General features: G+C 33.8%; 1 protein-coding gene across 1 annotated transcript in view; it reads right to left on the bottom strand.

Annotated features, from left to right (window-relative positions):
• Positions 1-8,931: 8,931 nt before the first annotated feature.
• The window catches only part of LOC136813049 (kelch domain-containing protein 10-like), a 128,030-nt gene continuing 115,642 nt past the window's right edge, over positions 8,932-21,319 (bottom strand). The window contains exon 6 of the mRNA XM_067069567.1: positions 8,932-9,353. Coding sequence (XP_066925668.1) covers positions 9,084-9,353 — 270 coding nt within the window. The 3' untranslated portion in view covers positions 8,932-9,083. The remainder of the gene's footprint in view (positions 9,354-21,319) is intronic.

Raw genomic sequence — 21,319 nt, 5'->3', positions numbered from 1 at the left:
ACATGAGCGTGGATAGAAATCTCTCTATAAGGCTATGTTTGCACGGTATTTTTTCTCAGAACACAAACTTTAAATTTTGAAAATTTTTGATATTTACAAATCCATTTTCACTTTCGATCTGAAATTTTAGGATCTGAAATTTAGTGACTCAATCTATTTTCACTCCAAAATTTAAAAATTAAATTTTAGTCTACATGAAAGGAATAACTAATTTAGGTGAAACCTTGACACAAAATGATCTCTACTTAGAAATGCGTTTTCAAATAGTTTTCAACACTGGTGAATCTTTGTAAGGAGCTGATTTCAACTATATAACTCTTATATGTTTTTAGGGGACCGCAGTGTCCCCAATTTTCATTTGAAAATAGTCGAATTATGTGCATAATTTTCTAAAATTCAAAAGAATTCAACCAACCATGAGAAAATATGCAATTAAAACACGATTAGAACAAAGAAAACACATTATCATTTAACACGTGCAATAGCATTCCCATTGCAACTAAGGGACCTCACACAGACACGCTTCATTTTAAGGAAAAAAGCTTGTATTTATTCTATTTGATAGTAATTCTATGGTAAAATGTATCTGTAAATTTAACAAGAACAAGTCGTCAATTTTATATACATATCGTAATCACATACCATACTAAGACTGACGTTCATTTGTCAGACTTTTTTATACTGTATCATTTTACATACACATGTAATATAAAAGCACAAAAGGGGGAAAAGGATTTTTTTGTTTTTTTCAGGGTGGGGGGGGGGTATTTGACAACCGGGAAGTCTAAAACTTATGGGGTTAACTCACCAGGAGGAGACTGTGTAATGTAACATTTAACTTTTTTGTAATCAGTTTTTAATTAATTTCAATATATACACCACTATATAGCTAAACGCCATACCTGTCTTTCATTAACCCATCCCAACATTGAGAAATCAGACGATGCTATATATCTTATGCCACTGAATGTGCTAAAGCTACCGACTCTAACATTTAAATCAACGACCCCCAATGTAATGGGCATAGTTGGTGCCTACCTACATGCAATGAGAAAAGTAGGCTAAAAAGGCTCTTCTTTAGAACAAAATAAGGGACTCTTCTTTCTTTTGCAAAAGTTGAAAATATTTTCAAAATTCAATAAATGGGGGAGAGGAGGAGGGGTGGAAAATATTCAAAAACTAAGAAGATTGGGACGGATTGGGGAGGATTTCTTTTGAAACCTTAGAATAAAAAGTGTTGTACTAAAAGTAAAATCTGTGAAAAAGGCATGGAAGATGAGAAAAGAAAAAATTAAGGTACCTCTAATTGTGTCCAGCTCAATGTCTCCAAATCCATGACCCAAATATCATCCAATGAGCGATTAGGTAACGGCAATCCACCAATCAAAATCACTTTCTTCTGGTATTCAACACACGTGTGAATGTCTCGGCTCAGGATAAATCATAGTCTAGTGTACCATCTTTTGAAGTACATCTCAATTTTTCCCATATTTTTGTGTCGTAATTAAAACTGTAAGTATCGAAACCCAAAAATACGATACGAAGTAGCCCCGCCTAAAACGTAGAACCGATTGTCTTTAGATATAGAGGCGTGTCGATAGCGAGGCTCTGGGATTGTATCCCGATGAATTGTACCCTGAGTATCAGAGGTTAAGTTTTCAAAGAAAATAGTAACCTCTGAAGACAAATAATAGAAATTTTATCGCGCATGTGTCAATCTAATCACTGTAGAAAAAATCAAAGATGAAGAGCAAATATTACCATATCAATGTCTAGCAGACTGTATCAGTATGCAGTTTACTATTTACGAATTCCCCAGAAACCTCCAAGTGTAGTTGAAATGAGTTTATTTCAAAAGAAATCTTTTACATGATCCCCAAATGTATAACAGTAATTACTAAACTTTTAATTATGGAAATGTCACTTTAATTGAATCGAAATAATAGACAGACTTTATGTTATGATTCTCTATCACTGACTCTTTTTACAAAGCATTGATGACTTTTTGTAAGTTATGTTTTCAACGACGGGAATAAAAATATCGACTATGACGCTCATCCAAGATCTTGGATGGTCGTCATGGTTACTTTTGTCTTCACTGATTGCGCGATGAATAGAATCTCGATTCGTCGGCACAGTGTAAATATATGATTTTGAGCTGTGCTTTTCACGTTAGATGAATTGAGCAAAAATTATGAGCAGTCCAAAACATGTTATGTAGACAAAACGAATGCAAATCGTTTTCAAATTCAAGTCCAAGTGTGCCTGCAAAAACGTACAGTTTCCCGGCCGGTGAAATAGTAATGCTTTGTCCGTATTTCGGATTCGGTGCCGCATTCCGTTTTTCCGTGCACCCACATTGTTTGACCTTGATCTCGTTTTCATCACGACCTTTGAATTATGGCTTGATCCTTGGCTAGTTTGGTCAAGTAAAACCATTTGTAAGAACGTAAACAATACAGTGATAAATGATTACTGTTCTGTTCAGCGAACGGGTAGCCGGTGCCCCCAAAAGTGATGATTTTTTGGTCCCAATACGTCATTGATATAGAAGCACCAGATAATGGCGACCCATTTTGTTTGTCCGGTAAAATGGTCCATACGTTAGAAGAGGTGTTATATCTTAAAAATAAATGCATTTTCAATAATTAAATAACCAATAACTGAGAATTAATTACATGAAAATTGACGTTCATATACAGCATGATTTTCACATGCCTCATTTTCCCCATAAGGCAAGCTAAAGGTCATCTCTATTGTGCTTCAATTTTCGGGGGGAGGATACTCAAGGTAAACGACCTACCGTATTTGTGGCCCTTCAGGGTCCCTACTCCAAGCGTCCCCAAAGCGCACTGTAAGGGTCGAAATGAGCAAAGATCAGAAAAAATGCACTCTAAGGGTGTAAAATTTCTAATATCTGACCTAATTTTGCCTACTTTAGGCGTACAAACTTTCGCGAGCAGAAACTTTCGCGAGGACGAAAAATCGCGAAGTTCACGACATTTACTTTCGCAAATTTAACGGAGAAATATTTTTCGCAAGCATAAACTTTCGCGAATCAAGACGTAAAATTGAGAATTTCCACATGAAAAAATAGCTTAGAGATACAAATACTTCTTGGGTTGGCTTGAAACATTTATCCTTTGACTTATTAGTCTTTTAGCAGGCTAAAAAGTGCCATTTTACAGATTTTCTATTTTGTCAAGAATTTTTCGCGAGCATAAACTTTCGCGAATGGCCCTTCCTAGAATTTTTAAAGACATTTACTTTCGCGAAAAGGGCCAAAATTCGCGAAAATCGCGAAAGTTTCTGCTAGCGAAAGTTTCTACGCCTAAAGTAATATCGTCTAAAGCCATTCCTGAGCATTACAAATTTCTATAAAAAAATTTTAACGAACAACGTTAAAGTGAAGACTAGAAAAATTGAACTTTGTATCATAGCTTGTGCTACGACCTTCAGCCAAGTTGTCAAGCTGATTCCAAAAACACAACGGTTTTTTTTAACGTAGGTTTATCTCGTTAAAAGATAAAACCCCTAAAAGGTGACTGCAACCCCATATGTCGCTGTTTTACCTTTGACATTACCGTTTACTTGATTTTAACTATTTGAAATTCAAATGATGTACACGTTTTTTATAAGAACATTCAAATTTTGTGAAAAGACTTTATTATTTTTAAGCCTAAAAATGTCGGCAAAGCCTCAAAATGTTCTTAATTTTTTTTTAAAGATCTTTGCATTCGAAACCTTATGTTCTATCATAGTTTGTTCTTATAAAAAACGTGTACCGTATAATTTCTTCAATTTTACGAAAACAGAAAATTTGGCTTGCAAACCGCTAGGCAAAGCTTCAAAATCAAAACTAATGATATTTCGAGAAAATGCAAAAAAAAAATATTTTCCTGGCATATTCCCGGCCTTTTAAGCCAGAGAAAAATTCATGAAATAACCGTTCAAGAGTAACCGTTTTTTCCAGCGATTTTTGGCTGTTCTAGAGATTTTTAAAAAGTTCTGGATTCAACTGGTCATAGTGAAAAATCAATTTCAGAACGCATTTGAAGATAAAATCTTATGTGTTCGCTTCTTTGACATGTTTAAGAACAAACTGCGTTTGAAAAAATGAATTTAAGTAATTAAATCACGAGTAATTAATTAAGGAAAGGAATAAGTGTGGCATGGACCTTAACAAGACGACTCAGAGTCGAATATTTCGCAAAGTATATTTGATTATTCATAGATGAAATAATCATATTAAAAACGACCCGGGAGTACTAGGGTTGAAGAATGTCAATTGGACCTGAGAAAAACTGGCTCTAACAGAGAATAAAGTTACCTTTACAGAGACAAGGCGAAAATGTGACTCTTATATTAGAGCACATTTTCAAAAAAAATTCTAACCTTCTAGAGATTTTTATGATTTTTCAAGTTTTTTGTACCTTAAATAATTCAGAGACTTGGGAAGGTCAAAACCAAACCTTAGCATCAGCACATACCTGGCCCCTATTTATGCCTAAGTACCCCCCCTGTCACCATTAATAGAATGCAATAAATGGAACGGGGCTAAAGCTTTATTGTCACCCAAATGTGAACTATCCCAGTGTGGCCAAGTTACATATCAATACCATAGCAATATCTTTGACTATTTATAAAAATATTAAAATTTTTACACCTTGTAGATAAATCAAATGTTTTTTTTTATGAACATGTGTCTGGTCCCATACCAGGCTCGCATTATGCTTAGCATTCTATTGTTCTCAAACAATAGAGCCATTGTTTAGGTGCCAATAACTGAGCCTGCGTATGCTTATAAACGTTATGCTTAAAAGAAAAAAACATGTAGTTTCTCAATATTTCAAAATTTTAGTCATATAGATTGTTCACCTCTAATATATCATTCCAATTCTAACGGTATATATCTTCCTACTTTAGCATAACTTGGGCTGAGAATTTGTTTGAAAGGTAATTAAAGTATCTACATACTTTTGAGATGACGGACTTTAATGACATATACATAATAAATACTATCTCAGTAAAACAAAATCAAACACAATCATCTTTGAGAAGCATTTATTTTGCCGATGCCTTGAAAAATAAATATAAAAAGAATTTAATTTTGCCACTAAGGGCTATTTCTGGCAAAATATTGCTATTAGATACAAAAAAATAACTGTTTCAAGGCTCGAAAAGCACAAATTTGGAAAATTACATAAATATTTTAACTTTGATAGAAATTTTAAGGCCAATTTTTTTTCTGCAAAAAATGTTTTTCAAATTTGATTGACTTCGGGATTGACTTCTATTTCTTTTTTTGATCAATAACCAATCAATTTGTTCCAATATTCGATAGGTAATGAAGCCTATTAGAAAATTTTGAGTAATGATCATTGATTGGATTTGAATGATTGATTAAACTTGCAACCATTAAATAATCAATCTGGATTGATCATCTTAGAGCCAATTATTGAATAATCGATCAACTAATGTAATCGAGCCTTCCCTAATGTCATAATTAGCATAACATTATCGAATGCCTATCAATTACTATACGTTGGTCTAATGTCAACATCCCCCTTTTAATTTTGATATCCTTCTTTAAAGATAGGGATAATTTTATCTCTAAAGAAGGGTGTCGGAATTAGAAGAGGGATGCCGACCAACTTACGGTACCAGAACCAATCGATATCCAGTCAATTGATTTGTTATCGATGTGTCGTCGATTGAAAATGAATCAATTGTTTTGAGTGGGAGTCTGGCACTGTATACAAAAGTTTGTCTTTTGAGTTATATATATCTGATCTGATCAATCAAAACTCAAATCCATTGTAGAGTATTCAATCAAAGTTGATACAAATTTTCCAGTAAGAATTTGATATAGACTTCAACGACAGTCTTGCCGTTTTCCCTTGCATCCATTTGAGTTGACCCGGGTGAAGGCTCATTCACTTTCCAAGTGAACCGCTGTGAGTGGGAATCCCAAACTTTGACGCCTGCTTAGCAACCAAGGTCCAATGACCACTATCCCACGTACAAAGCGCCAATCCAATGCAACATGTCAGACTCTCAATCGATACAATTAATAACTTTTTCCAATCAATGACTAATTGATAAATAATCGATGGATTGGATATTGTTTGATTTCGATAATTGATGGACAATCGATAATCAAAATTTTACAGGAAGCGCAATTGGCTATCAGTTGTAATTGTGATAGATTTTCCATCGATTTATTATAAAGATGTTCGATTGATCACAATTGACAGCCAATCAATTAAAAAACTAAACTATTATCAGTTAGAATAGTCTCGATTATCAAAATCAATCGACATCCAATCAATCGGTTGGTTATAAATTAGTCATCGATTGACATTGAGTCTGGAAAATGACAATTAACACATCGCACCTAACTAGTTAACAAAAGGTAACTTCTATCACTTAGGTATAGATTGACACCCCCTACTGTGAATTCTTCCATGAAATACTAAGTAAACGATAATCTTTCTTACAACACAACCTAATCAAATATCAACAAATAATTCTACCTGTAAAAATGAAGATCATACCTGTCTGTTGTGTTGTCTGTATTATTGTTGTTGTGTGTAGTGATGTTCAAGAGCAACTCTTTAATTGTAAGATTCCTATCACTTTATTGGTGCATATTTACTAACTACACAAACATAAAATACCATGCTAAAAGAAATTAAAACCTCTTTAAGTACTCTAAAAACACCAAAAACATGATAAAAATACAAAAATTCAGGGCAAGTCTGAGAGCATGATCAAATCCGCCATTTAAAAAATCGAGCAATGTTTACGAATGCTTGGTTCCACCTAGCACTTGCGGACTGGAATCATAAAATTTTATCTTAGCGAATGAGCCCATATTTTAGACTTCGGGAATGTTCTACAAGTTACAATTACTTTCGTTTTCTAATTTTTTTTCCGCACCGCCGCCGCCACCGCGAAAGCCTATTGTAATACTTTCGCTATGCGAAATTGTAATTAATAAAACGTCAAAATGACGCTATTCATATACTGTTCACGAAAAAAGCCTAATCTCCTTGGGGAAATCATTTTATTGTTTCAAAATTCCAAAATGTTTGATTTTTTACCGAGATTTTTCGATTTTTAAATTCTAAAAAGGTAGGTTTAACAGGACATATAAAAAAGTTCTACATTAATCTTTTTAAAATGCAGAAATCGTCATTTAAGTTGGTGTAATGTCCAGAGCCCTTAAGGCACGTCATGTCGACCTCAAATTCGTATATACAGCAACATTTTTTAAATCTTTTCCATTCATTTACACTAATGATACATTTGACGTTCTCAATTGGACGTTTTACAACTCATCAATAAGTTCCGTTTTCGATTAAATTGAAATTGCCTTCAAACTTTCCGAAGAAACTCTCATAATTGACAGTTTATTGTTTACTGAGCTAATTTTATTGTGAAGATTTCAAGTCATATTCTCACATTCAATTTGAAGTATAAAAAGGTATTTACGAGAAATCTCCCAAGAACTATTACTCGATGTACTCCGAAAACTAATTCAAATTCCCCTTAAAATAAAGATAGAGACCCGGGGGAGGGGGGGGTACTTAGGCAAAAATAGGTGCTGGGTATGTGCGGACGGTAAGGGTCGGGTTTTTCACCTTTCAAAGTCTCTCTAAGGGTTACAAAAATCAGGAAATTTCAAAGTAGTCTCTCTAAGGGTGGGAAAAATCCCGATTTTTAGAAAAAAAATTTGATTTTGAGAGAAAAAATTACAAAAAAGTTTCACTAAGGGTAGGAAATTTTTCAAAATCAGAGAAAATTTTTCGAAAAAGTCTCTCTAAGGGTCACTTTTTCACTAAAATTTGGTCTCTCTAAGGGTCGGTTTTCGGAGGTCCCGTCCGCACATACCCCTAATTCACCAACCCTAGTAGCCCCCCCCCCCCGGGGATAGAGAGCATCAACAATGCTATCTTTATCATCCTAAGGGCTTTTGATGCGCAAGCTAAACCGGCTTTTGCGACGACGGGAACCGTCTAGTATGATTCTGTTTGTTTTAAATGAACATACATTAACAATGTTTAACTCAAAGAGTAGGAGGAGAAGTAATACGGTATTCTGAAGTATATAGGAATCGAATTTTCCATTACATACGATTATTCTTATAAAAAGGGTTTATATACAAATTGAATACTGATCATGATAAAAATTAGTAATTTTACAGATACAATTATATTGAAAAAGTAATTAAAAAAAGCTATGATGTTTTTCAAATAAAATATCAGAGCCAACATCAGCAAAAAGGTGACGAAATATAAAACAGTTGGTGATGAATTTTTCGAATTTTTATTTTATTATTTTTGACCATTATTTTAAAAGATAAGGTTTTTATATTTTTCAATGATATCTTCATAGTCTATGAGTCATAAGTGAAGTGACAAAATTAACCCTTTAACGACCGATGACGAAATATCAATCACCTTCGAAAAATGGTTCGATATTTAAAAAAAACTCAGTTTAAAAGGCCGCGGTATTTTAGGAGCGGACAAATAAAAAGACGTTGTCGTTAAAAGGTTAATGAAAATAGCTTATTTAAAATATTAAAAAATAAAATAATTTAAAATGGGCCTAAATTCGTAATGCTTGTCATAGTCCGACCACTATCATCTGGAGAGTTGTAAAAGACTTTAAAGTGAAAATCTTTTCTTTTTTCCGCCATTATAAAAAAAAACAGATAAAATACCTGTAAATACCCACTATCTAGGTGATATAAGTGTACAGAAGATAGGCTTTAGTTTAGACGGCAATTTTCGCCCTACCTATTTTTTCCAATCGTGAAATGAAGCTGGCAAAAAGTTGGTTGTCTAAAATTAACGCGTCTCCTTCTTTTGATGTAGTCCAAACTTTTTATTTTTGCATACTAAAAATGGGAATTTTGATGTAGTCCAAACTTTCTGTTTATTTTTGCATACTTTAACAATTGGAATAGGCATGGCCAAAAGACGACCGTCGAAACTAGAGCAAATAAGGGGCGTCGAGACTAGAGCAAAAACTCGTTAAAAACGACATTTCTATTTGAAAACAACCACCAAAGTCTGTTATCCAGCCAACATCTTTAAATCATCTATCCAATAATTAAAAGATTTCGGAATCCCAAGATCTAATAAAGTTTGTTTATCAAGACACTTGTTTCGTTTGAGTTGCTTAGCAACAAACGTCCAGCATTGTCTTTTTAATGATTTTACATTCATTTGGCAAGCATGGAGCTTGTTGACGCGTTTTTTCTGAGTATCGGTTCCACCGAAAACATATAATTCGTTGTTACACATCGTTGCTGCGTGGAAGTAAATTGGACTTGGAAAAGCACTCTAAAAAAAGAGGAAAATCAATTATCATTAAGGCTTGGGGACACAAGAAGTTTTTTTTCACGTTGGTGCATGTATTGCGAATTCAGATCACCATTAAAAGTCCACGAATAAACGAAGAAAAACGAGGTTTACCCTCACTGGGTACGAGTGCTCCTAAGAGGACATTCAGCCCTAAATTGTGACTCTCGAGTCCAACCCTGACCCTAACTGGTAATGACCTAGCTGGGAGACCCGTCTACTCTGTTCGTGTGATTTCAGAGTATAGCATTTAGTTAAAACGAAAAAATATATAGAAATAACAGAGTAGCCGGGTATTTTTGTAGATGCCAAATCTGGTCGTAGAATTCTATTGGCTGTCAAGCAATTGTTGAAATCACGCGATACTATTGTTTTGATTGGAAGTGCGCAAACCTGATTGGCCAACCTTATCAACGGCTTTTTTGGCACGAAATTCAAAGCAAATGTAAACAAATTCAAACTGGGTCAACAATACCATACTCTCAATGAGTAGTTTCTGATGGGATTTTTGCATATGTGGTGTAAGTTTGAATAGAGAGTATGGATCTCCAGACTAGTAATGACCCAATGTCCCCTGAGAAGTAACGACAAAAAAAACGAGAAAAAAGAGAAAAAACGACAATTAAACGATAATTAAGAATGGCATATTATAATATGTGGATTCAGGTGAACCAACAAATCGTTAGGGTCCGACGAACCAGGAACATTGAATCTACCGTTAGCCAAGGTTCTAAGCGGATAGTATAGTTTTGACTTTAAAAAAGATGTATATACTATTAGCTTAGTTGCAAACAAACTCATCACGTCTAACACTCTGGCTATTTTTATCAGAACATCCAAAATTTTGAAGTCTTCAGACGTCAACATATCAAAACATATCAGAGGGGACGCGTGCAGCCTAACCCTGATTATAATTTGTCCATCTGTTACATGCTATTTTCAATTCAAGTTAAAAGGGAGGATGCAGAAGAGTGCTTAACCATGATTACTACGGTGACTTAGAAAATGTCGTATACTAAAACAAGAATCCTATGAAATAGGGTAATACTCGTCAAAGAATAAAGCCAATAATAATAATTGCTGGTTTATAAAGGGCCGAAATGTGGCGTTTTTCATTGGTAAGTTGTGGCTGAAAAACTATTATATTCCAGTATTTCAAGGCAAATTTCAAAATCCTTAAACATTAAAAAATTTAAAGCGACGACAATGTTTTATTGCAGTAAGCCGGGTATCTAAGCCTTGTGAATACGGGTAAGTTTAATTAGGCTAATGAAGGTCATGGTTCCGTAAGAGAATCTGTCCAGGTTTGCACACCGCTTTGATATTTTTCATCCAGATTTGGATGAGTATTATATGAGCTTTTGAGTGATTATATTGGCTGAACAACAAGGTCAGATTGTCACACTCGCCTTATTCCTTCAGAGTAGAGCGTGGTATTCACAAAATGGGTGATCTATTATGAGATAAAGATCTTCTTAGTAGGTGGGGATATCATACAAACTTTTATCTTATCTTTTTCCCTATTTACGGGGCCTGGAATTCCCGAGTTATTTTTTCCCGAGTTATTATTTTCCGAGTTAACTTTTCGAGTTATTTGTTGATATATCTAACACTAATATCAGGTAACAAACCCAAACAAAGCGTAATTTTTCATATTATAACTCTATTATATAAAAGATATAACATAAAAAACTCGAAAACTTTAAGGCACAAAAAAAAACGAGTTCAAATTTATCAAATAACTCGAAAAGTAAAAGGCACGAAAAAAAAACGAGTTAAAAAACACCAAATAATACTCGAAAAGTTAAAGCTCTAAAAAAACTCGCATTATAATATTCGTGATGACGTCATGATGATGTCACAAATCTGAAATTATGACGTCACATGCAAAATAACTCGGAAAAACATAATTTGGGAAAAAATGACATGAAAAAAAATAACTCAGGAATTCCAGGCCCCCTATTGACAGGCTTAAATGTTCTTTAGAGAATTACTCTTTAAAGTAAAAGGAGATTAAAATCAGCAAAAAACGTGTGCAAAATGTTCTATTCATGATATTCATGACGTAATGTTTTTTACGGAAAGACTCCGGTTTTTGCCAAGAGTGGCAACTTTTATACATCTTTTGTTTAGTTTTATTTGTCCGGGGTATTTCTGTAGAAAACATTACGTTCGTTCTATTAATACACTTTAAAACTGAAATAAGCCAACAAGATTTCACCAATTGACAAAAGAGCTTATTAAAAATGCACGATATAATGAGATTATGCTATACTTTTTTCTCAAACTGTGCATATTACAATTATATAACTTTTATAGATATAACTTATACTTACGATTGCGTTGATACTTTTGGGTTTGGATTTTATTTATTTATCATTTGAAGTTTTTCGTATTTGTAATATATGGGAAGTTTCTAGAGAAATTTTACATTTAGTTTTCCTTACAAGACTTCATACCGATACCAATATCAAATTGCTGCTGCAACAAACCGTTACCGATTAACTTTCAAATTTTTTCGCAAGGCCCACTCATTGAGCAACTTGACAAGTTACCGAAATCATTCAAATTTTTTTCTTTGATACTTAATGTTTATGAAGTAAATAAGTAGGTAAAAATTTTAATAGTAAGCACCAAAGTAAGTAAGCAATCAAGTAAGCTTAAAGGTTACACAGCCCGGGGGGGGTACTAGGATTGATGGGTGTCGGGTATGTGCGTGCCAGACCTCTGGACCCTTACCCTTTGAGAGACTGAATTTTGGTGAAAAGGTGACCCTTAGAGAGACTCAGTGTAGAAAAACCCAACCCTTAGAGAGACTTTTTCACAAAAAATTTCTATAATGGGCCAAAGAAATTCGATTTTTAAAAGAATTTCTCCAATTTTCGAAAAATTTCTCTAATTTTTGAAAAATTTTCTCACTTTTTTTAAAAATGTTCTCACTTTTTTGACTTTTCACTTTTCTTTGACCCGAGTTTGTGAAAAAACCGACCCTTAGAGAGACTGATTTTGACTTTTGTTGTTTTGGTAACCCTTAGAGAGACTTTGGGAGGGTGAAAAACCCCCTTAAGGCACGCACATACCCAGCACCCATTTTTGCCTAAGTACCCCCCCCCCGGGTTACACAGACAGGTAAGTATTCAGTTTTTTTCTCAAACTATGCTTTATTATAACTAGATATAGCTTACACTAACTGCCACCTTTCAAATAATATGTATAAATATTATTACTATTATTTTTTTGGAAGAACCCCTTTTTTTATTTTAGGGAAGTCGACTTTATGACGAAAAAAAAGTTCTGTAATGGGAGATTAACTTTCTTTAAAAGTAGCAATTATAAGAAAATAATTCGGCATACATGGGGAATAAAATATAAGCATACGTTTGGTTACATGAAGAAATAAATGCTGATAAATGTGAAGATTTTCTTTTTTTCTAGAAATAACAATGTAAAGAATCTATCTAAATAAATAAAAATGATAGGTTAGTTTTAAAAATGACAATATAAACAATCCATCCAAATAAAAATGATGGGCTAAGGGGTTTTTCTATATGCAATAAATCTAAATAAGTACAAATCACAATAATGACTCCTTCAAACTGCATTCCATTAAACGAACTCTTCCCAATTTATTGCTGGTTATCTTGTGAAATATATAGGGGAAAGATTCCAGAAAAGTATCAAAAATCTTAGTGCGGAAATGGGAATCTTATACAAAACAACGGTACCACTGGAGTTTTTAATGATTCAAAATGAAAATCCTGACTAGCAAAAGGTGTATCAAGATCGGTGAAGTTTGATATTGAAGCTTGATTTATTACCTTGTTGCCCATTTCTGATGACTTATTAGCAGACGAGACGCCCACCCTAAAAAGCTGAAGAGCCATTTTTTTTAAATCTTCAGAATAAAGAAAGTGTGATACCTCACCCTCCTAATCCAATGATTGTAAGGGATCCTTCAGCCTAGAGCTGTTGCGCTAGCAATAACTGGAACCATTTGAACTACAAAAACATTTTCTGGTAAAGTCCGATAACTGTTCGATCAGGTTCGGTAATCAAAAAACACCTAACCGTTTGATTTTGTTCGATGAAATTTGATGGTTCGATAACGAAAATTGGTTTGATAGGGTTCGGTTGACATCGCCTGGGCTGGCATCGGGTAGGAAAAGCTGGAACTTTTTCTTAAACCAAACTCATTGAACACCAATCAAACTTCATCAGATAAAAAACTGTCGTCATCAAACTTATATAATCAAACTAATCAAAAAAATTTCTTACCAAATCAGGCATGGTAATCTAACAGCTATCGTTTGATTTTTTTGGATAGTTCGACAGTTCGATTACAAAAAAATTATTGCTGAATTTCAATTGACATGATTTCTAGGAAATACGTGGAAATACTTGCTAAAACTGACTGTTTGTCACAACTGGTTAACATTTAACACATAACTATCTGGTGAAAAAAAGGGAAAAAAAGATCATACCTGTGCTGTTTGTAGTTTTAGTGAAGAAGAGGGCTATGTGTTGCTGTTTGCAACTTAGTAGTAAACGAATAATAAACCTCTTTAAATACTCTACAAAAGACCAGAAAACACGATAAAAATTTATACAGTAGCAGCAAGTTTCAAAAGCATGTGCAATCAAGCAGTCATTAAAAAGTTCTCACGATGAATGTTTACAAAGGCTTGGTTACACTTTTTACACTAACGTATATGGCGCGCCAAAAGGCTTTTTAATACCAACTTTTTTTTTTTGATACCAACTTTTTTTTTTGATACCAACTTTTTTTTTTTTGATATCAACTTTTTTTTTGATACCAACTTTATTTTTTTGATACCAACTTTTTTTTTTTAATATCAACTTTATTTTTTGATACCAACTTTTTCTTTATACCAACTTTTTTTTTTGATACCAACTTTTTTTATTTTTGATACCAACTTTTTTTACAATGCCAATTTATTTTGATAATACCGACATTATATTGACGTAATACCGACGTAGTACTGGCGTAATAGCGACGTAATACTAACCTTGTTTTATAACATCAACATTATTGTCTCGTTTACTCCTATTTTCTTTTGTGTGATGTAGATGGGGCTTCAATAATGCGCACATGCGCAAAAATGCACGCTCACTGCTTTCAAATCGAGCGTTGTTCCTTCTTTCTTCCTAGTTCTCCTGCCTATAAGGTATTCCCTTCCGTCATATTCGAGTAGTCGCCCATCCCGATTACCAAAGAAATGCTGTATTTGTTTTAGTTCCATTCATTATTGAACTTATTTCTTCCTGTCACGCTACTCTCTTCTCCCTAGACTAGTATAAGTAAACTAGCCTGTAAATTTTTAAAAGAAGATTGAGAAATTCCCGAGATTTATTTAAAGGGGTGGCATGGGAGGAGAGTACGGACGAAGGAAGAAAATTTAACGATTTTCGATCCGTGGTTATCTTCCTAGCTATATTTGATAAAAACCGACTAATACCTAGTCTATCTTCTCCCGTGTCTTGCCTTAACTTATTCCAGTTATCAGGATTCGCCCGCCCGAAATTTAAGGGCCCTTCTACACTTGAACAATTAAACATCGAGGCAAAATTTGGTATTGTACCAAACATCGATATCAAAAAAAAAGTTGGTAAAAAAAAAAGTTGGTATCAAAAAAAAAAGTTGGTATTAAAAAGCCTTTTGGCGCGCCATAAACGTATATTAATTATTAAGAAAAGCGCTGTTTTTTATCTTTGTGAGTGAGTCCATCGATGAGTGAGAGGCGGGTTAAATTTTTTCGCTGTTTTTTTTTGTCGTCTTTCAGTTTCCGTATGTTTTACATTCCGTAGTTTATCCGGGCAATACTTTTGGGGCGCAAATTATGGCGTGGGTGTTTGGCTGCCGGTGTACTACGGCCAATATTCTAAAGGTGGACTCACTCACAAAGATAAAAAACAGCACTTTCCTCAATAATTAAAATACGTTAGTGTAAGAAGTGTAACCAAGCCTTTGTAAACATTCATCGTGAGAACTTTTTAATGGCTGCTTGATTGGTTGATTGCACATGCTTTTCTTTTGAAGCTTGGCTTGGCTGCTGCTGTATAAATCTTTATCATGTTTTCTGGTCTTTTGTAGAGTATTTGAAGAGGTTTATTATTCGTTTACTACTAAGTATTTTATGTTTGTGTAGTTAGTGAATGCACCAATAAATTGATGATGCTCAGTAAGTAGTACAAAAAGAGTTGATTTTCCACAATCAATATCAATAACAGCACTAACAGCAAACATCAACACATAGCCCTCTTCTTCACTAAAACTACAAACAGCACAGGTATGATCTTTTTTTCCTTTTTTCACCAGATAGTTATGTGTTAAATGTTAACCAGTTGTGACAAATAGTCAGTTTTTTATCTGATGAAGTTTGATTGGTGTTCGTTTTCAAAGAGTTTGGTTGAGAAAAAGTTCCAGCTTTTCCTCCCCGATGCCAGCCCAGGCGATGTCAACCTAACCCTATCAAACCAATTTTCGTTATCGAACCATCAAATTTCATCGACCGAAATCGAACGGTTAGGTGTTTAATTACTGAACCTGATCGAACAGTAATCGAACTTTCCGGAAAATCTTCAGTTTGATTAAAGTTTGATTACTTATATCGTAGTTCGATCAAGTTCAATCAATGTTTTTGTAGCTCAAATGGTTCCAGTTAAAATTGCTAGCGCAACAGCTCTAGCCTAAACGATCCCTTACAATCATTAGGAGGGTGAGGTATCACACTTTCTTTATTCTGAAGATTAAAAAAAAAATGGCTCTTAAGCTTTTTAGCGTGGGCGTCTGCTAATAAGCCGTCAGAAATGGGCAACAAGGTAATAAATCAATCTTCAATATCGAACTTCACCGATCTTGATATACCTTTTGCTAATCAGGATTTTCATTTTGAATCATTAAAAACTCCAGTGGTACCGTTGTTTTGTATAAGATTCCCATTTCTGCACTAAGATTCCTGATACTTATCCCTATATATATTTTACAAGATAACCAGCAATAAATTGGGGAGGGTTCGTTTAATGGGATGCAGTTTAAAGCAGTTATAAAGGAGTCATTGTTGTGATTTGTACTTATTTAGATTTATTGCATATAGAAAAACCGCTTAGCCCATCATTTTTATTTGGATGGATATTGTGTTTATATTGTCATTTTTAAAACTAACCCATCATTTTTATTTATTTAGATAGATTCTTTACATTGGTATTTTTAGAAAAAAAGAAAATCTTCACATTTATTTCTTCATGTAACCAAATGTATGCTTATATTTTATTCCCCATGCACGCCGAATTATTGTCTTGTAATTGCCATTTTTAAAGAAAGTTAATCTCCCATTACAGAACTTTTTTTTCATCATAAAATCGACTTCCCTAAAATAAAAGGTTCCTTCGTCTAGAAATAAAAGGATAAAAATAAGTAAATAAATAAATAAATAATAGTAATAATATTTAAACATATTGTTTCAAAGGTGGCAGTTAGTGTAAGCTATATCTAGTGTACCTGTAGGCAAAAACAGCCATGGAATAATTCCTGATATACCATGGAGGTATAAAGAAACAGGAGAAGTATGCTATTGTAACCATGCTCGCCCTACGATTAAAAAAATTACGAGGTATGCATGCTCATAATCTCATATATCGTGCATTTTTAATGAGCTCTTTTGTTGATAGGTGAAATCTTATTGGTTAACTCAAGTGTCGGAAATAAGATGAGACGAGATTCATTGTTTCTGACATCGGCGTAAGAAAATATTTGGACTAAAAAAGGGCCTGTAAACTTTGCAATCCTTGATCAAATGACAAGATTTTTCAATCAAAATTTTCTTCAAGGTGAACTCTATTGCTTAATATTTTCCTCCAAAATTCTCCAGCGACTTTTTGTCTACAAATTGGGTCTGAAATTGTGTGTGCTTATAAAGAACTTTTCATTTTCTGGCTTGAGAAAATATCTTTTCAAAACAAAATTTAATGGATGACAAAATTGAACGCAAACTTATTTCGTGGAGCTAAAATTCATTTTATTTTCGTATATTAGAAGGCTAGAAATCTTCGATGCTGATAGTAAGAATGTTCAGAGCAAACTTGAGTTCTACTAAAAAGTCGTATTTCATCGGGCGAGCCTAGAATTTCTTTTGATTTATTACATAAAAGAAATCAAAAGACTTTAACGATCAATTACCGACAAATTCATCTCCTGTCTTTCTTTATACCTCTATGGATATACCATGGCTATTATACCACGGTAGAATTTCTTTTCAAATTTTGCTTTCAAAGTTTGATTTCTTTGTCGCTTTTGTTGTTATATCAAAGAAATTCATTAAAATAAATATATTGTCAATTTCATGAACAAATTTTATGACTCAAGTAATTAAGAAAATTATTGAAAAATAAAAACCTTCGACCGTTCGATTATGGGAGTGTTTTATGTGAAACGGCTTCGCTTCGTTGAATATTACATCACTTCGGGTTAATAAATCTTATTTTTAGAGGATAATATGTTACACGTTTTTTTATAAGAGTAACAAACTTTTTGAATTTTAAACCTAAAAATATTCTTAACATGTTCTTAATTTGACCATTGTTACTTATTTTGTGAATATTTCTGACCATTTTCATAAGAAATAGGGTGTTTTTGAATCTAAAGCCTTAAAATATTCTTAACTTGTTCTTAACATTTTGGCCAGCGAAGCGTGTATACTCATTATCAATACCCCCTCGCTCTATTATTACACTCTTTTTCTTTTATAAGAAGAATTTCATAAGAACAATGTCGAGCCTAAAATTACTCAATTTCAAGCAGTTTTAGGGGTCAAATTATCAAAAATTGGGTAAAAAGCATAAAATAACTCATTTACACCCTATAAAAATAGGAACATGATAAGAAACAATTTATAGCTCAAAGTGTCAAAAAAATAAGAACAGCCGAGCCTCAGAAAAATTTTACTGGTTCTTATAAAAGAAAAGAGTGTACTCCGTCATCAAAGTAAACATAAAAGATACCATTATACCAGATCTCCGAACATACCAGTATTATTTAGTTTTTTTTCTCGTTCCTTTCATCAATCCCTTTAATTCCTTTAATTACTTGATTTCTGAACATAATGACTTGATTTCTGAACATAATTACTTGATTTCTGATCATAATTACTTCATTTGTGATCATAAATTGTATTCATAAGATCTTTGATGAGAGTTTGTGTTTGTGTATTTTATCGCGGTTTGAGAATTTTTTTTCTCGATAACGCCCCGGTCGCAGCTCAGGTGGTTTAAACGGCCAGTCAAGGCAAGATTCGAAAGAACTCTAAGGTTGTGGATGGGGTGTATAAGGTGTGGCTCTTCTCTGAAATTTGAGTGGAGTTTTTGAAATTTATTAGCTTGAGAGAAACGTTTTGGAGATTTAAATTTAAGCATAGTACACGTTTTTTTTTATAAGAACGTCAAAAATTTTCGAAGCCTTCGGATGTTCTTAGTTTTTTGGATTTGAAGCCTAAAAATGTTCTTAAAATGTTCTTATTTTCAGCATTTTTTGAGCATTTTGATGTAATTTCTTAAGAAATTGCATGTTTTTAAGTCTCCAAAGCCTTAGTATGTTCTTAGAATGTTCTTAAATTTTTGAGCCTCGAAGCCTTATGTTCTTATATAGTTTGTTCTTATAAAAAAAAACGTGTATAAGAAAGCCGCGGCTGGAATATGTACCGCGTTGTCTTTTGAGTTAATCGCTGTTCCATCTCTGTCTCCGAGCTTTATAAGAACATCAAGATGCTCAGTTTATTATTGGTAGATAGTTTTTGAAATTTTTCCCTTATTCTCCTTTACAAAAAGCTTTTTTATTGCTGAATATCTTTGAATCTGTACCCAATAGAACACTTGAACTAATTTTGGACATATTTTAGGGGTATTTTGTGGAAGCAATGGTTTTTGCCAAAATTGAAATTATAAGAACCATATTCAAGATGACAACTTTCCTGTCAGTTTGAATGATAAATTTTGAAGGTGCTGGCTTGAAATTTTCACAGTAGTATCTTGATGTACTTTTTTATTGATTTCTAAAAATATTTCACTGAAATATTGTGAAGGCATTCGAGGCACTTTATTAATTTTTGAGTTCTTTCAGCCCTGTCATTTTGTGCTTGTTTAAGTTTCTTATTGTTGATCTCTCCTTTACAATGATTTTATAATGCAAGTGCATTATCAAGGGCATATCGTTAATGTTTAAAACGCACTGACAAGTAAGTATTAACGACAAAGCAATAAAGTTTACCATTAAAGGCTGCGTTTAGACCAACTGGCATTTGTAATTTGGCATTTGCTCATGAGGGATTCGATTTTAATAGCTTTTCCATTGTATTTTCTGTTATGGCATTTAAGGAATCGTCTTTTAGAGTCATTACTGAAAAGGTAATTCCCTCAAGTTCAACTTTGACAGATCAAACAATGAAAAACATGGAATTTTTCAAAAACTGCAGTCATTAAGACTGAAACTTTTTGCCGTAGGGCTAGGCTATGGCAAATCTTGCAAATTTTACAATCTATGGAAAGAACTGAATAAAAAACGTCAAATACTTTGTAAAATTAAAAATTTCACTTTTTCTCTCTGTTTTGGTTCCTTTGTTTGATTCGAAATGCCAGAAAAGGGGATTCCTTTGCTCAAAATGGTATTTCAAATGCCAACGAAATGCCAACACGCTGGCATCATTAGGCATTTGACAAACCGAACAATTGCGCGGAACAATAGAATTCAAAAGAATACTGCAAGCAATTACAAATGCCAGGCTGGTCTAAATGCAGCCAAAGATGCTACATTACTGATTTCTTGATCATTAAATAGTCATCAAATACGACAGAGATAAAACAACAGAAATTCAGATGTTATCATAGCGCTCCGCAATGCATACGTCATAATTATTACTTTTCACTTTTTTTGACATTTGTACGAGTTGCAATCCCACAATTCAACGCGGCTCAATTAAAGATACGTGCAAGCTGTTATATATCTTTTGTCAAACGATGCAATTAACGTGCAAAAGAGATTAGCGCAAAGGTTGATGGGATTGGAACTCGTACAAACACATCGAGAGTAATGATTATGTCAAAAATAAAATCTATTTTTAGATTCAGCGCGGTGCGCTATTCCAGCCGCGGCTTTCTTATACTATGATTTAAGAGAAGCGAAACGTTTAAAAGTTTTAATGATGGCAACTACTACACTTAAAGGGACATTAAAGTAGTAAAATGTAAACATTGCGCGAACCACATGTCATTAAAGAGAATAATTAAAATCACGTTTCCAAAACAAACTTGTAAAATAATTGAAAAATCAAAATTAGCCATATTTGGTATGATTTTTTATTTTGACATGTGACATTTGTTTGGATTTTGTATCCGCTGCATACAGTTTGTTTACAAATTTCGCAAGTACTGTTATGTCCCTTTAATCATTATGTAATTATTATATTGGGCTTTCCACAGAGAAATCTCCTATGTTGAGAAGGTGTAAATCCAGGGGGTTAACCATATGCTGTAGAGAAAAAGAATCCAGGGGTCCGGTTTTCCTCTGAAAATAAAAATCCAGGGAGGTCCGGTTTTATTAGAGTCTGCTAAATGACGCGCCTTACGCGCCCACGCGCCCTCATATTTTTAACGCACCTTCGCGCCTTACGCGCCCACGCGCCCTAAAATGTTACGTGCCCACGCGCCTACGCGCCCTGGTAATTTGACGCGCCCTAAAAATTTGACGCGCCTTAAAATATCGACGCGCCCTGATAATTTGACGCGCCCTAAAAATTTGACGCGCCCAGATAATTTGACACGCCCAGATAATTTGACGCGCCCTAAAAATTTGACGCGCACTAAAATATCGACGCGCCCTAAAAAATCGACGCACCCTGATAATTTGATGCGCCCTGATAATTTGACACTACCTAAGTAGT

The sequence above is a fragment of the Clytia hemisphaerica genome, unplaced genomic scaffold (assembly GCF_902728285.1).
Source record: "Clytia hemisphaerica strain Z4C2 unplaced genomic scaffold, Clytia hemisphaerica genome assembly, whole genome shotgun sequence".
Taxonomy (NCBI): domain Eukaryota; kingdom Metazoa; phylum Cnidaria; class Hydrozoa; order Leptothecata; family Clytiidae; genus Clytia; species Clytia hemisphaerica.
This window is presented reverse-complemented; position numbering and strand designations above follow the sequence as displayed.